Source organism: Schistocerca piceifrons, chromosome 7 (genome assembly GCF_021461385.2).
Source record: "Schistocerca piceifrons isolate TAMUIC-IGC-003096 chromosome 7, iqSchPice1.1, whole genome shotgun sequence".
NCBI lineage: Eukaryota > Metazoa > Arthropoda > Insecta > Orthoptera > Acrididae > Schistocerca > Schistocerca piceifrons.
Genome location: NC_060144.1, coordinates 505,943,020 through 505,961,180, shown reverse-complemented (window position 1 = coordinate 505,961,180; position 18,161 = coordinate 505,943,020). Strand labels below are relative to the sequence as shown.

Genomic DNA, 18,161 nt, shown 5'->3' with positions numbered 1-18,161 from the left:
ACTTACGATTCATTCGGAAATCAACTTAGGATGTGTTCAAAAAGGTTCAAAAACTGACAGGGATGCGTTTCAAAGTCACAAGAATAATCGATAGACTAACATGCATTGGATGTTAGTCGCTTTGTGAAACAAAAGGTTTTTTTCCCTCGAGAATATGAATTTGTCCCCCCCCCCCCCCTTCCCCCTCCCTCCAAGATCTGGGTTTGCTGCGCATGCATGAATCTGACAGCTTGGGCACTCCAGTAAAATTTTTCCTGGTAGCGTCTAGATGCTTGCTGCGAGTGCTTACACTGCCAAACAACCACATTTCTGTAGCCAGAAGAGGAAGAAGGTACCAGTTGAGACTGGCCATGCGCATGATCCCGCTTGCAACTGCTAAAACGAATCTAAAGTAAACAGTTGTGACATCACGCTCATTGGAGGCAATTGGTTGTTATGAAGCATTGCATAGTCTTCCTAAAGCATTTGACACATTTTGCTACTGGCAGATGCTAGTATGAGCACTGTGTTTTGTTGCTGTATAGGGTGCATTTCCTTTGCAATTTAAGTTTTATTTTCGCTTTTTCTCCTGTTCATGTTTTATTGCTGCAATATTATTCTGCATTTGCGGGATACAGTGATATCCTTTGTTAGAGTATCGGTTCTTAGCAGTCAAAATTACAAAAATTTAACTGAAAACAAAAACAATCAAAAATTCCAGGAATTCTAAAAAATTTCCGGGTTTTTCCCAGTTTTCTCCCAGAAAAAAAAATTTCCGGGTTTTTCCCGGATCTCCCAGTTGTCCCAGGTCGTATACACCCTGTATATGTGTTTCCTGCGATTTGAAATTTACCGATTGTTAAGTTTTTCACATTGCTGATGCCACCTGTCTCCGATTGCATGATTTTCTCTTATTTTGCATATCCATTATGTCTTTTCATGTCACAACACCTTGGCTAAGACTGAAAGTGCTGTGCAGTTCCGCAAAGTATGGGGATCTACTAGACCAGTGGCTCCCAACCTGCGAGTAATTACCCCCATGGGTTAAAATGAGTAGAGAGTGGAAATCAAAATGATTTGATTGTGTCTCAATCACAAGCTTTATTTTTAAAAAAATCATTATTATTATCATAAATCTTTTAATACAATTCTGATTACATAAGACCAACAATTACTTCTTTTCAAATACTATCATTAATGCATAATGCAGTGCAGTGGAGGTAACATTTCATAAAACAAATATATGAACAAAATCTTTTTCAAATATACATCCCATAAATGTATGCCTTTGCTTTGTACTGTGCTTTTATGACAATAAAAGTGAGACAATTACCAAATGCTAAATGTATCACGATAATTTCTTGTCCAAGCATGGGTAGTTCCTGGAATGATCCAGAAATTAATTCAGGATTCACTTCAAAACAGATAAACGATCTGATTGACAGCACAGTGGTGCGAAGGAAGAACGTTATGTAGAAAGTGTGGCAGTGTGGATAGTTAGCTTTCTTTTCTGAGGAGGAGTTGTAGATAACACTTACACAACATTCCTCGAACTGCTTCACCATTAAGTCTAAAACACATACACACTACTTGAATATAGCACATGGAAAAGAAATGTGACATTCAAGATTTATTGATGAGAAAGTACATTACTGACTATGATTGCAATGAAAACATAAACAAGAAAGTGAATGGGCTTGAAGCAAGACTTATGATGTGCACTCACTGAGACCAGACCAAATATAGAAAAGGTTGTTAGAAATTAGCAGTAACCAATTGTTTCATGGACTCATTAGTTCCCAGTTTAATAAAATAATTACAAAAAGTAAATACAATTTATCTTTCATCATTTTAACATTAAAAGTGTTGGAAGAAAAATTAGTTCTCATTTTAAAGTTTAGTTACAGCTAATGTTGGTGATGGTGCTCGAAACAGGGAGGGAGGGGGGCGGTGTGGGGGGGGGGGGGGGACACCTGATAACATCTGATTGCTCTCAGGGGTAATGATCTCAGAAATGTTGGGAACAACTGTCCTGGGCAGATGCAATCTGAAGCACTGTAGCCTGATATCCAAATGGGACACACTTGCTCTATGTTCCGCAACTTTACCCTTGCCATTCTTCAACTATCTGACTAGCTCCCAAAGAGATGAAGGTTCTGATGAGGCGTTGGAGGATTTGCCACAGTTTTTTATATTGCTGACACATTCTGTAGAGCACCGACAGAGAATTTGATCAATGTTAAGTTAACATAGCATGATGTGACTTCACAGTCCACATTATTGGAGTTCAATTTTAGGGATCCTGTATGAGTAGAGTTCGATTTTTGATCTGTTTTGCACACTTCCGAGTTCCTGTAAAGCTGTACAAAGCCTGCACAACGTGACAGCTTTCAAAACTCTCTTCTTCTTTCATTAACACCTTTTGGTTACTGATTTGTGCTCTGTTGGCACTTTAAGGTCTAAATTTCTGTCACTGCTTGTTTCGGATGGTTTAACTCAATGCTTGTCCAAAGGTGTTTCATCAACATTTCCATGGGTGTCAATAGGAGCCACTATAGTCCTATGGAAACGAAACAGCCTTGCAAGCCTGAACAGCCATAGTGCATCAGATGTTCCTCTCTTTACAGTTTTGAGTTTCTAATATCTTTTACATCAACTCTGGCACTGAGTCATTTAAATATTTTCTAGATATTGCACTAACTTGCAATTAGAGTAAAAACAAATGCAGTATTAGGAAGCTTATTATTCTCAAAATTTCACCAATGTGTCCACTAAAGCTCATCAAGCAAGTATCGAGTACTGCACCTCGAAACATTCTAGACTTGGGACTACCAAATTGATTAAATGTTTGTGTAACCCAGTAACACTTTTCTATGTGCAGTGGAGACCAAACATGACACAAACTAACCTTGGATTGTGTCAGCCTCTTTGCGATGGTGCGGCGCATGTTAGTCAGCTCAAGATCTGAGAACTTTGCGCCCGGCGGCTTAACTTTCGCTGCTGCTCCTGCAGCTGGCTTTCGCACAGCACCTGGCGGAGGTGCTTTGGCCGCCTGAGGTGGAGGAACTGAAAAATACAACTGTCATCAATGTGTTGCTAAGCAACTTCATTAAATATAAATCTACAAGCTTTTCTTTTAGAAAGAGAATAAAACAGAAATAACTTTTTTTCACTAGATAGGGTAACTCTTAATAAAACTATTACAGGCATAACATACAACAGAAAACAAAAATATAATAGGGAAACATTCCACGCGGGAAAAATATATTTAAAAACAAAGATGATGTGACTTACCATACGAAAGCGCTGGCAGGTCGATAGAAACACAAACAAACACACACATACACACAAAATTCTAGCTTTCGCAACCAATGGTTGCTTCGTCAGGAAAGAGGGAAGGAGAGGGAAAGACGAAAGGATGTGGGTTTTAAAGGAGAGGGTAAGGAGTCATTCCAATCCCGGGAGCGGAAAGACTTACCTTAGGGGGCAAAAAGGACAGGTATACACTCGCACACACACACATATCCATCCGCACATACACAGACACAAGCAGACATTTCATTAATCCTATTTAACTGTTTTTAATATTCATCTTGTAATTTCTTTTCAAGACGCTACCCATGCTATTCAACCAATCTCCCAAGTCTTTTGCCATCTGTAACAGAACTACATTGTTTTGACAAGACTCAAAAGTTTTTATTCTTCTGCCTGAAACTGAGTTTTCCTTGGTTTCCTATAATGCTTGATCAATGTACACATTAAATAACACTGAGATAGCCTACAACTCTGTCTCACTTTCTTCTCAATTACTGCTTCTCTTTCATGTCCTATGACTCTTGTAACTGCTGTCCGGTTTCTGTGCAAGTTGTGAATAACATTTTGCTCCCTGTGTTATATCCCTGTTACCTTGAGAATTGCAAAGAGCATATTCCAGTCAACATTGTCAAAAACTTTTACTACATGTACAAATACTATACACTTTCTGTGATAAGTTATAGGGTCAGTACTGCCTCACATGTTCCTACATTTCTTTGGAACCCACATGAAATTGTGGACCATTAAGACAGAACAAACCCATTAGCATGTATACAACTGAATCAACTGCAACTTCTTCCACAGCAGACTTTATGTGGCATCTCTATTTGTACTGATCGAGCATCCATGTGTAACTTACTGTATTCTTTTTCTTAAATAGGATCTAAACCAGGCACAAGATAAAACACACCCAAACAAATGGGTGCACATGTGTATGTACCACATCTCCTCCTAATCCACTGGATCAATTTCAACCAAACTTGGTACACACATTACTTACTGTCAGGAAATCATCGCTGTGGGGGCAAAAAGCAATGACGCACACAACACATGAGTAGCCATACTACAGTCATCCAGTATTTGAGAATGAGAACACCTAGTAACATGGAACAAACTTCACACATAATTTCAAACATCTATGAAATTTTTTTCTCACTGACAACCCCTACAAAATGATGAAAGGAAAAAAAGTTTGTCACTTACTGCATTTTTGCTGTTCATGCAGTAAAACTACTGCGTGAATCATTACATTTTAATTTACTACATCTTTACTACTAACTGTATTTGTGACACATTTTTCAGACAGTATTCACACACACCACTGCACTAAAAACATTATATCTCTGTACGACATATGACACATATTTTAAGATATATGATGTCATGCACACTGAGACGAGTGAAAAACTGCTGAATCACACATGGTGTTTTAACTTATTGCTTCTTTACTACTAACTCTATTCACAACACATTTCACAGACAGCAGCCACAATACCACTGGATGTACATGCTAAATTACATCACTGTACAGCACAATGTTCACAAGATACGATGTCATAAACATTAAGCTGCTTGAAAATGTAAGGTGAAATTCACTAGAGATAAGGGGCCTTATATGTACAAATATCTCTGAAACATGTTAAATACATGTGAAATATATGGATAAAAAGTTCATCCTAAACCCTGCAATGATTTCAACCAACTTTAGAACACACATTAGTTACAATCCAGAAAGAAATCCTGTGGGGGTAAGAACTACCAGCATCTTATAGGGGTGAGCATGATAACATGAAGAGAGAGAGAAGGGGGGAAGAAAGAAATGGAGAGAGAGAGGTGGAGGAAGAAATAGACAGTCAAGAGGAGCAGATATATATATATATATATATAACACAGATGATGTGACTTACCAAACGAAAGCGCTGGCACGTCGATAGACACACAAACAAACACAAACACACACACAAAATTCAAGCTTTCGCAACAAACTGTTGCCTCATCCGGAAAGAGGGAAGGAGAGGGAAAGACGAAAGGATTTGGGTTTTAAGGGAGAGGGTAAGGAGTCATTCCAATCCCGGGAGCGGAAAGACTTACCTTAGGGGGAAAAAAGGACGGGTATACACTCGCACACACACCATGTCTGCTTGTGTCTGTATATGTGTGGATGGATGTGTGTGTGTGTTTGCAAGTGTATACCCGTCCTTTTTTCCCCCTAAGGTAAGTCTTTCCGCTCCCGGGATTGGAATGACTCCTAACCCTCTCCCTTAAAACCCACATCCTTTCGTCTTTCCCTCTCCTTCCCTCTTTCCTGATGAGGCAACAGTTTGTTGCGAAAGCTTGAATTTTGTGTGTATGTTTGTGTTTGTTTGTGTGTCTATCGACGTGCCAGAGAGAGAGAGAGAGAGAGAGAGAGAGAGAGAGAGAGGGGGGGGGGGGGGAGGAGATGGACAGACAAAGTAAAGAGGTGAGATGAACAGGGAGAAGGGGAAAAGAGCGGAGGAGGAGATGGACAGACAGGGGATGAAGGATGAAATGGAGACAGAGAGAGAGGGGGAAGGAGGAGATAGACTAACAGAAGATAACTACTCTAAAAGAACATAATGATTGATAAAATGGTATTACATCACATACAGATTTTATTATGGGCTCAGTAAATGTAGAAATAAGTTAAGTTTCCATTCACAATACGAAAAAGACTTATCATTCATTGCTAAAACAGGAACAACTAGACCACGCCTGGCGTACATAGAGACATACTTCAAATTTCTAAATCAAACAGATATGACACAATTCCACCAGAGAAAAGAAAACAATCAGAAACAACAAAGAGAAAAAATTAAGAAAACAATATCTGTCAACTAGAAGGAACAGAATATCTGTCAACTAGAAGGAACAGAACATTGGGAATGCTGGATCAGGAGACATGAGGTGCAGGTAGGCAGGCTGCAAATCATAGAAAAAAATTGGTGTTTGGAGAGGCTTGCAGGGTACAGGCATATCGCACAACAATAACTGCATGGCTTGTTTTAAGCACCAAGTGATAAGCAACCGTCACAACTTTATAAATTCATATGTTAATGTTAATTTACAGAAATTCTGAAGATGTGCCACTAGCATGAAATGTGTTAATTTTAAAATAAATACCTGCAACAGACTCTGCCTTTTTATTTGAAAATTGGATCACTGTTGCTGAACCAGGATAGAAATGGTGTGGAGAAGCATATTTAAGTTTTGGAATTATTTATTAGGCCACTGATTCAGCACCTGTGCACTTACTTGCTCTACTCTGACAATTTACAATTCAAAAAAAGAAAAAAGCTGTCCCAGTAGTCACCATACCTTGCTTTGGTGGCTTCGGCTTCAGTGTGTTCTTTTTGACAAATTCGAGGACATCGCCCTTGAGCACCTTCCCTCCTCGGCCGGTTCCAGGTATGTCTGATGGCTGCAGACCGTATTGCTCCAGAAGAAGTCTAACAGCGGGACCAATGTTGCTAATAACAGAAAAAATTTATACAAATATAAAAAGTAATTTATAAACCCTTATTCCTTAAAAACAGCTTTCAGTTTTTGAATGACTGATTCAAATGTTCACGCTAGAATGGATCACACAAAATGTGAAATGCCTAACATAAAACTGAAATACAGCAACAGCAACCCCTACCTTTTGGTCAGAGTTCGCTGGAAACATTAAAGGGTTAGTTTATTGTCATTCAAGTTATACTATGTGGAGGACGAAACTAGGGAAATTCATTACAGAATAAAGATGTATCAAGGTGTTTCATATTTTTAAGGAAGCAGCCATCTTAGAAGTGAGACAAAAGGTTGCAGATTTAATGACGTTTGCGGCTAACACTTATCCTCTGAGTTGGAAGTGTTGTGCTTGGACTTTAGAGCAGGCTGCAGCTCTTAACAAAAAGCCACATATGCCAGGATGGGGCTGCAACACCTCCGAGCAGTAGTTGGGACCAGCAAAGATTAAGTATCATGGGCAGCGTCCCGCAGTCTCCGAGCACTCCTGCAAGATGCGAGTCATGAATCGTGACAGCTTGTCCCTCAAACAATGGGATGGCCTATTATATGTGCGACAAATTCTGTGGCACATCAACAGAGAGATTTCGCTCTCCTTTGTGACACGGACAGAACCCGAGCGACTACTACTGACCAAAAAAAGGCTCGATCAAGAGAGGGATGGAACCTTTCCTAATCGCCTGATAAGCATGGCATAAAATAACCTCCCCTTGTTGAGAACACCACTGGTGCACTGGCAGAAGCTATGGGGATGTCAGCAGTTGTAGTGGTGTATAAGAGGTGAGGTGATGGGGAGGGGAGGAAGTGTTAGTTTACAGGCCTGGCTGTATACAACCGAGCTGCACAGCAGAAAGATGGCCCTGTAATGCATGCTTAGGGCAAGCACAAAAGGATTAGGTGACAGGAAATGGCAGGTAAAACCCAAGAATTAGGGGAGACTTGCACACTTGTGGCCAAGTGACAATTGCCAGCTACTCTATGTAACTTAGAAGTACATGAAAAATACTAAAATTGAATCTAATAGTGTCTCACAGAATATGATGATATCAAATTTTGCATCTTGATTTCATGAGCTCATAGCAGTATTGCAGTTCATTGTATGGCCTCTAGTTCATGAGTAACACACCTTTTCATTGATGCTTCTATACACAGTAAACACATAACAACTTGATTTATCTAAAACTCAAACGATACTCAAGTAATGGTGACTTGAATTAATATGATTCAATCAAATGAACCAGAGCACAACACAATCCAAAAAAAAATCTTAGCATAATGTCAGCATGTGTTCCCCTACAACTTTAACCTTTCCCCAAATATGTTTAATGTTAGTTCCCAAAAACCATTTATGTGCAAAATTATATACCATGTTCCTAGACAGAAGTAAAGCTCTTCATAAATCAATCACAATTTCAATTTGGTGTATCTTAACTATGAACTGAGTATGTCATAAGGAAGGGTAGAAGTTTGTGTACCTTTTGATATGGCACAGTCATTTACAAAAGCATGTTTGTTTTTGTTTTATTCATCTTAAAGTAGAGCATGACAGCACCACTCAATGCCTTTATTGATAACTGCGTTAATACTCATGTTCGAATGATTTGGAAGGTGGGAGAGTAATCAGAATGAGAAGAGGCTTATTTTGATATGTTGTACGGTAATGAAATGTATGAACTGTTGATGATGGTCATTTTAACGACAATTCTGTAACAAGTCATGAACTTGGCTAACATGGTCTAGTATCCAAGGTTCGAATGGTACTGGAGCACCTCACCTCATGGTCTTTTGCTTGAGGTAGGGACATCATGGTATCTGAAACATCCTGGCAGATTAAAACTGTGTGCCCGACCGAGACTCGAACTCGGGACCTTTGCCTTTCGCGGGCAAGTGCTCTACCATCTGAGCTACCGAAGCACGACTCACGCCCGGTACTCACAGCTTTACTTCTGCCAGTATCTCATCTCCTACCTTCCAAACTTTACAGAAGCTCTCCTGCGAACATTGCAGAACTAGCACTCCTGAAAGAAAGGATACTGCGGAGACATGGCTTAGCCACAGCCTGGGGGATGTTTCCAGAATGAGATTTTTACTCTGAAGCAGAGTGTGCACTGATATGAAACTTCATGGCAGATTAAAACTGTGTGCCCGACCGAGACTCGAACTCGGGACCTTTGCCTTCCGCGGGCAAGTGCTCTACCATCTGAGCTACCGAAGCACGAGTCACGCTCGGTACTCACAGCTTTACTTCTGCCACTATCTCTTCTCCTACCTTCCAAACTTTACAGAAGCTCTCCTGCGAACCTTGCAGAACTAGCACTCCTGAAAGAAAGGATACTGCGGAGACATGGCTTAGCCACATTTTCTATGTGTTCCTTCCAATTTAAGTTGTTCGTAATTGTAATTCCTAGGTATTTAGTTGAATTTATGGCCCTTACATTTGACTAATTTATCATGTAACAAATGTTTAACAAATTCCTTGTAGCACTCATGTGGATTACCTCACACTTTTCGTTATTTAGTGTCAACTGCCAATTTTTGCACCCTTCAGATATCTTTTCTAAATCATTTTGCAGTTTGTTTTGATCTTCTGAGGGGTTTAAACGACAGTGTCGTCTGCAAACAACCTAAGACGGCTGCTCACATTGTCTTCCAAATCATTTATATTGATAAGGAACAGCAAAGGGCCTATAACACTACCTAGGGGGAACACCAGAAATCACTCCTGTTTTACTTGATGACTTTCCATCAATTACCACGGACTGTGACTCTCTGACAAGGAGTCACAAATTCAGTCACATAGCTGAGATGATATTCCATGAGCACATAATTTCACTAGAAGCCGCTTGTGTGGTATAGTGTCAAAAGCCTTTTGTAAATCCAGAAATATAGAATCGATCTGAAATATATATAGATGTTTGAGACTTGAAAAGGTCTCTGAATCATATAGTTTCATTCCAACAATTATTTTTTATTTGCAATATTGGCTGACTATTTGTGTGAGATCAATGATGTGTTTAAATCCTTTTAATTAAACAAGTCTGTTCTAGGGTAAGAAAGAGCAGTGAGGCCACACACACAGAGCCAAACAAGCCTCCTAAGGGAGCCTCAACACACAGATGGAAAGTCAACGATTATTTGTGATTGCTACTTGTGATGCAGCTCTTCAGGCTACTCTATCCTGTGCAACCCTCTTCATCTTCGAGTAACTACTGCAACCTACATCCTTCTGAATCTGCATATTATATTCAGGTCTTGGTCTCCCACTCGTTTTTCAGCCTCCACGCTTCCCTCCAATACTAAACTGGTATCCCTTGGTGCCTCAGAACATGTCCTACCAACCAATACCTTCTTCTAGTCAAGTTGTGCCACAAATTCATCTTCTCCCCAATTCTATTCAGTACCTCCTGATTAGTTATGTGATCTACCCAGCTAATCTTCAGCATTCTTCTGTAACATCACATTTCAAAAGCTTCTATTCTCTACTTGTCTGAACTGTTTATAATCCATTTTTCACTTCAATACATGGCTACAATCCATACAAATACTTTCAGAAAAGACTTCCTAACACTTAAATCTATACTCGATGTTAACAAAAATTTTTTTCTTGAAGAATTCTCTCCTTGTTATCATCAGCCTACACTTTATATCCTCTTTACTCCAACCATTATTAGTTATTTTGCTGCCCAAATAGCTAAACTTATCTACTACTTTAAATGTCTCATTTCCTAATCTTATTCCCTCAGCATCACCTGATTTAATTTGACAACATTCCATTATCCTCGTTTTGCTTTTGTTGATGTTCACTTTATATCCTCCTTTCAAGACACTGTCCATTCCATTCAAATTCTCTTCCAGGTCCTTTGCTGTCTCTGCCATAATTACAATGTCATCGGCAAACCTCAAAGTTTTTTTTCTTCTCCATGGATTTTAATTCCAACTCCAAATTTTTCTTCTGTTACCTTTACCGCTTGCTCAATACACAGATTGAATAAAATCATCGATAGGCTACAACCCTGTTTCACTCCCTTCCCAACCACTGCTTCCCTTTCATGCCCCTCAACTCCTATAACTGCCATCTGGTTTCTGTACAGATTGTAAATAGCCTTTCACTCCCTGTATTTTACCCCTGCCACCTTCAGAATTTGAAAGAGAGTATTCCATTCAACATTGTCAAAAGCTTTCTCTTTGTCTACAAATGCTAGGAACATAGGTTTGCATTTCCTTAACCTATCTTCTAAGGTACGTCATAGGATGAGTATTACCTCGCATGTTCGAATATTTCTACAGAATCCAAACAGATCTTCCCAAAGGTTGGCTTCTACCACTTTTTCCATTTGTCTGTAAAGAATTCTTATTAGTATTTTGCAGCCGTGACTTATTAAACTGTTATTTGGTAATTTTCACACCTGTCAACATCTGCTTTCTTTGGGGTTGGAATTTTTTTTTTTCTTCTTGGTGCCTGAGGGTATTTTGCCTGTCTCATACATCTTGCTCACCAGATGGAAGAGTTTTGTCATGGCTGGCTCTCCCAAGGCTATCAGTAGTCTAATGGAATGTTGTCTACTCCCAGGGCCCTGTTTTGACTTAGATCTTTCAGTGCTCTGTCAAATTCTTCACGCAGTATCATATCTCCCATGTCATCTTCATTTATGTCCTCTTCCATTTCCATAGTATGCCCTCAAGTACACCACCCTTGCACAGACCCTCCATTTACACCTTCCACCTTTCTGCTTCCCCTTCTTTGCCCAGGATTGGTTTTCCATCTGAGCTCTAGATAATCATACATGTGATTGTCTTTTCTCCAAAGGTCTTTTCAATTATCCTGTAGGCAGCATCTATCTTATCCGTCTTACTCCTAGTGATATATGCTTCTACATCATTATATATGTCCTCTAGTCATTCCTATTTTGCCCCTTTGCATTTCCTGCCAATCTCATTTTTGAGACATTTATATTCATTTTCACCTGCTCCATTCCCTTTACATCAATTGAATTCCGTATCACTTGTGTTACCCAAGGAAATCCACTAACCCTTGCCTTTTTACCTACTTGACCTTCAGCTGCTTTCACTGTTTCATCTCTCAAAGTTACCTATTCTTCTTCTATTGTATCCCTTTCCCCTGTTATTGTCAATTGTTCTCTAATGCTCCCTCCGAAACTCTGAATAACCTCTGCTTCTTTAAGTTTATCCAGGTCCCATCTCCTTAAATTCCAACCTTTTTGCAGTTTCTTCAGTTTTAATGGCAGTTCATGACCAATAAATTGTGGTCAGAGTCCACATCTGCCCTGAAAATGTCTTACAATTTAAGACCTGGTTTGCTAAATCTCTGTCTTACCATTATATAATCTATCCGGCGTCTCCAGGCCTCACCCAGATACAAAACATTCATTCAAGATGCTTAAACCACAGGTTAGGTATGATTAAGTTATGCTCTGTGCAGAATTCTACCAAGCAGTTTCTTCTTTCATTTCTTACCGTATTCAGCTACTAATTTTCCTTCTCTTCCTTTTCCTACTATCGAATTCCAGTCCCCCATGACTATTAAATTTTTGTCTGCCTTAACTATCTGAATAATTTCTTTTATTGCATCACACATTTCTTCAGTCTCTTCATCATCTGTGGAGCTAGTTGGCATTTAAACTTTTACTAGCGTGGTAGGCATGGGCTTAGTGTCTAACTTCGCTACAAAAATGCTTTCACTACACTGTTCATAGTTGCTTATCCGCATTTCTATTTTTTTATTCATTATTAAACTTAATTTCATTACCTGTATTTGATTTTTTATTTATAATCCTGTATTCACCTGACCAAAAGTTTTATTCCTCTTGCTATCGAACTTCACTAATTCCAACTATATCTAACTTTAACCTATCCATTTCCCTTTATAAATTTTCTAATCTACCTGCCCGATAAAGGGATCTAACATTCGATACACCAATCTGTAGGAGGACAGTTTTGTTTCTCATGATAATGGTGTCCTCCTGAGTAGTCCCCACCCAGAGATCCAAATGAGGGGACTATTTTACCTCCAGAATCTTTTACCCACTTGGATGCCACCATCATTTAACCGTACAGTAAAGCTGCATGTCCTTGGGAAAAATTACAACTGTAGTTTCCTCTGCTTTCAGCCGTTCACAGTACCAGCACAGCAATGCTGTTTTGGTTAATGTTACAAGGCCAGTTCAATCAATCATTCAGACTACTGCCCCTGCAACTACTGAAAAGGCTGCCGCCCCTCTTCAAGAACCACATGTTTGTCTGGCCTCTCAACAGATACCCCTCCGTTGTGGTTGCACCTATGGTACAGCTATCTGTATCGATGAGGCATGCAAGCCTCCCCACCAATGGCAAGGCCCATGGTTCATGGTTTTTATAAATACAAAACATACACAAATAGAATGCTACTATTTGTTGCACAATTTAACATTTGCTGTGTCATACACAAAACAATATCTCACAGGCCATACCTACTGTAAAAACTGAAATGGACTGACACTACATATGACACGGTGATGAGATTCAACTGACTTAATTTCTGATTCACGTATGATCCTATGAATCTCTGTAGTCCAATGACATGCACACATGAAACATGAGGATCATTTTAAAAATAAATAATGATTTTTTTTCTAGATATTTTTATTCACAACAATGAAAGAAAATTTATTTTACAACATTCTTTTATAAGATCTGCGACCCTGCTGGTGAGGTGGGACAAGAACTGCATGGGTCATCACATCTATAAACATTCTTTACTTCTAGAACAATCATTTGTTAAAACCATATGAGACACTGCACAAAACCTCTGGAACCATAGAACAGCATCTGAAGGTAATGTGAGTGTTGTCCAAGCTTCCCGCTCAGTGACACAGATACAAATTACTGCCTCTGAGGTTAAGAACAAATTTATCAGTCTCATAGCTCAAACAAAGTTGAACAATCTAGTGTCAACAGAGGAAAAATATATGTAGCGGATACAGTGGATTATAGTACTATTCGCTCCTGAGCACCTCAAGTTTTTTTACATACAAATAGACACTGAATTATGTATGCAGCCTCTCAGTACAAGGTGCTTATTCCCAAAATGCAGCAAATGCTGATAACCCCAATGTTGAGTGCCATAAGGAAACAAACAAAAACTAACCCCCCCTTCTGAGCACAAATTCACAGATTAATCCTGTTACTACTTAAATAATTGCAAAAAAATTTAAGGTCCTACAAGAAGAGTTATTGAAGTGAGTCAGTGTTACCATATGTTAACTGTATGTAGGCCCGTTTCAGAAGGGGGGGCAAAGAGTGGAGGATCAAGCCCAGCTGTCATGGAGAGCCACAGGGAAAAAAGCCATATGGGGGAATACGCCATGTCTGGCACCTGCAGTGCCAGCATCATAAACTGTGCTTCGTGCTTCCACGAAAACAGAAGTCACAAACAGAAGTAAAAAAATCACTTAAATGCTGTTCGTAAATGAAAGTGAAATCATTATGTGTATTGACACATTTAGTAAAGACCCCAACTAAGGCAATTATGTGCACTTCTCACAAGTGAAACTAAACAGTACCAATTACAGTGGTTAACACACTGTACTCTATTTCTGTAATGTGTAAAAAATTTCTTACGGTTCTGTGATCACGAAAAGGAAAAAAAAAAAAATTGTGAATTGTTAAGCTAGGGATATACCTTTTCATTTCACTTTTGATACCATGTGAACTTCAACAGCTGAACTTTGCTGAATTATATGACATTGTACAGTGAGTACTAGAAACCTAAACCCGATTTTTTGCCTTGCCAGTTTACCATGCCACAAAGGAAAAAAAAAATAATAATTATTAATCTCAATACTGAACCACTTGACCAGACAGGACAGACTCACTGTGGTGTTTCTGGGTGGCGAGGTTTCGCAGCGACAGAAGGAGCCGGGGGTGGGGCGGTTGGGGCAGATGGAGCAGGAGCAGGGGCAGGGGGCGGTGCCCCACCCGAAGCCGGCACTTCCACAGACTTCCAGTCCTCTCCCTGAGCCACCATCAGAGCTATCAGCGTTCCCACCTTGACATCAGCTGTGTTCTCTGGAACCTGTAAAATAATTCGTGCTTGTTATTTGATCCACAACAGTAAAAGGCTCTGTCACTGTTTAGAATTACAACACTGCCTCTACTTTATTACAACAACTCAAAGTTTAAGTTCACCTTTAGTCTAAAAAGTAGATCTTCGTGCAACTTGCTCGTTGTTTCACCCCTACAACGAATGCATACAAGCTTATAGACTCAAATCATTTCTTTAAAAGTTATGCTACTTAGATGTAGGGAAACAATTTACTTTTTCTAAAATTGTGCAGAATATATGACACTTTGAAAACACTGCACTGACCCAAAAGCTGGTGGGCATGTGAAACATATGGTTGCGATTTTAAAAAAGAAAACTGAGTCAGTTAGAAACAAAACATACTCAGTTTAATTAGGCTAGACACAAGTACAATTGATGATCATTTGCCAGCTAAATACACAAAGCTGGAACTGCAGTTCAGCAGCCTGACTATGGCGAGTGGTTGTGTCAGGTCCAGTGGGAGAGGGGAGAAAGGAGATGGTTAGCCATGAGGGAGAGTTGGGGAAGGTGGCTGACAGTTCAGATGAGAGTAGGGATAGGAATGTGACACTGGCACCTGTTAATTTATAAGCACATGATGGTGATGATGATGATGATGATGATGATGATATGGAGGAATCAAATGGAAGTATATGACAACAGAGGAAACAGAGACTGCTGGGAAGAGCATGTGGGTGCAGGATTAGCGAAGTTAGGTTCCTGCAGCAAGGTAAAGGTGCATGTGGGGCTGGGACCAGAGGAGACTGAGACTTGTAAGATTACAGGAATGAAGGACATGTGGCAAGGACAACTCCCATATATGTAGCTCAGAAATGATGGTGTTGGGGAGTTAGGATCCAGGTGACACAGGTTGAGAAGCAGCCACTGAAACTGAGCATGTTATGTTCAGCAGTGTGTTCTGCCACTGGATGGTCTGGTCTGCTCCAACACACAGTTTGGCAGTGGCTATTAATTCACGCAGACAGCTGGTTGCTGCTCACGTCCACATAAAATGCTGTGCAGAAATTGCAGCAAAGCTGGTATATGATACAGCTGGTTTCACAGGTAGCACTGCCTCCAATAGGACAGGATAAGCTTGTGACAACACTGGAATAGGATGTGCGGAGTCTTGCCCCTGGTCTTCATCAGAGATATGACCCATCCGGCAAGAGATTTGGAGCGGGTGTGACTTAAGAACACAGCAGTCTTACCCTATCCCAGGAGAGGAAGGACCATCTGTGAAAGCAACCATGTCGTGTTATCAGCTCTACTGCCTCTCCCTTCCAAATTCCAATCCTGAGTATCAGCTGACCACTCCAATCGGTCAGTCACCCTTCTACAACCCACCCTCCCATTCTCTGCCTCCTTTCTCCATGTGAGACAAACTCTCTCTCTCTCTCTCTCTCTCTCTCTCTCTCTCTCTCTCTCTCTCTCTCTCTCTGTGTGTGTGTGTGTGTGTGTGTGTGTGTGTGTGTGTGTGTGTGTGTGTGTGAACGTGAACTCTACCTTCAAAAAGGATTCATCCAAAAGCTGACAAATTTCTTTCTTCTGTATTTGCCTGTAAGGAAGGAAGATTAAAGTTTAACATCCCATCAACAGCGCAGTCATTAGAGACTGAGAACAAGCTCGGATTACTGAAGGATGGGAAAGGAAACGGCTGTGCCATTTGCCAAAGAAACCGTCCCGCCATTTTCCTGGAGTATTGAGGAAAATCACAGAAACCACAATCTGGATTGCTGGACGGGGATCTGAATCATTGTCCTCAACATCTATAGTTTTATTTAATTATAAATATAATTATAATAAATGAACCACAACAGTTTTACAAATCACTCACTAGCCACTGCTATGTCAAAAATTAAAAACTATATCACCCAGAATGAACTTGAATAGCTCTTAACAGACACACCTAAAAATAAGCTAGCAGAGGAGAAGTGGGAATTGTTTACCAGGTGAAAGAGTGTAACAGCAAATGAAATGAGTTCCCACGCAGACTAGACATTCTGTCTTATGGACACAAAGTGACCGTTTTAAGGGTGCAAGCCTTGGCATCGACTTCATAAATGAATAAGATCAGCTGTTATCTCTGATCTATTTAGTTACACATTAAAAAGATGATACTGGCCTATTCATTACTTTCAGTCTCCCAGCACAGTGTATGACTAATGCCCAAGTATAATGAAGAGCAAGTGGCAGGGTGCATCTAATGGCCATTGTACACTGACCAGGCCTGCACGGCCTCTGATGGAATATGTAATTCCTAAGAGGGCTTGAATAGTGTCATAAACCACTGTTGATACAGAACGTCATGTAATGTCTTTTTGCAATAAAAGTTGCCAGTCATTGAAGAGGGCTCAGGGTATGCACTTCTGTATCATGTATGTCTTTAGTGAGCAAATGATTACATTGAGTTGAAAGTGTTTGCAAACAGTTTATAAAGAAGAAGTATATATTATATGCATGTAGACAAATTGTTGTGACTCGCCGATCTTTCAAAGTGCTGCCGCACAGTTACGCGCGTCCTCTACATGCGGCACTGTCTGCCAGCGATGCAGCAGCCACGCCACCTAAGCGGCCAGCCAGCCAGCCAGCCAGCCAGCCAGCCAGCCAGCCAGCCAGCCAGCCAGCGGCAGCTAGACTTGGACTCAGTGCCGATTTGACTGTTACCGTGTACACATGTCTTACTTTGTCTACTTGATCTGTAGTCACGATATGTATTGTGTCGTCTCTGAAACATATGCGTTCAACTTGACGTTATAACAATTGGCGACGAGGATGGGATTTTTCTTTTCCATCGTTGACCCACAGATTTCCATGGCTACTTTAGAGCAACTATTGCAAGGTCTCATCGAACAGCAAACGCTTGTCACAAATGGCATTCGTGATTTCGGCGCGGCATCCAATGCGGGGCGTCTCTCGTCGTCGTCTATACCTCCTTTTCCTCCTTACAACAAGACGGCGGAAGACTGGTCTGATTACAAAAAACGTCTTCGACAGCACTTCTTGGAATTTCATGTCGCAGACGAACAAACATGTAAGTCTCTGTTCCTTTCATGGATTTCACCTCAAATGTATCGGTTGTTGGCGCAATTGTCTCCTTTGAAAGATCCTGCGTCTTTGTCCTTTGCTGAAATGTGCTCACTTCTGTCCGTCTATTTTCGAAAGCAAACGCATGTAGTAGCCTCTCGTGTTGCCTTTTATCGTTGTCAAAAACAACCGAATCAATCCTATCGTGCTTGGGCTGCTGAACTTCACGGCCTCA

General features: G+C 40.3%; 1 protein-coding gene across 4 annotated transcripts in view; it reads right to left on the bottom strand.

The window, feature by feature from the left end:
* The window catches only part of LOC124804699 (pyruvate dehydrogenase protein X component, mitochondrial-like), a 134,386-nt gene that overhangs the window by 97,398 nt on the left and 18,827 nt on the right, over nt 1-18,161 (bottom strand). For all 4 annotated transcript variants that reach the window (XM_047264956.1, XM_047264957.1, XM_047264955.1 and 1 more), the window contains exons 3-5: nt 14,691-14,890; nt 6,631-6,782; nt 2,888-3,045 (exon numbers count right to left, since the gene is read on the bottom strand). In XM_047264956.1, the coding sequence (XP_047120912.1) occupies nt 2,888-3,045; nt 6,631-6,782; nt 14,691-14,890 (510 nt within the window). The remainder of the gene's footprint in view (nt 1-2,887; nt 3,046-6,630; nt 6,783-14,690; nt 14,891-18,161) is intronic.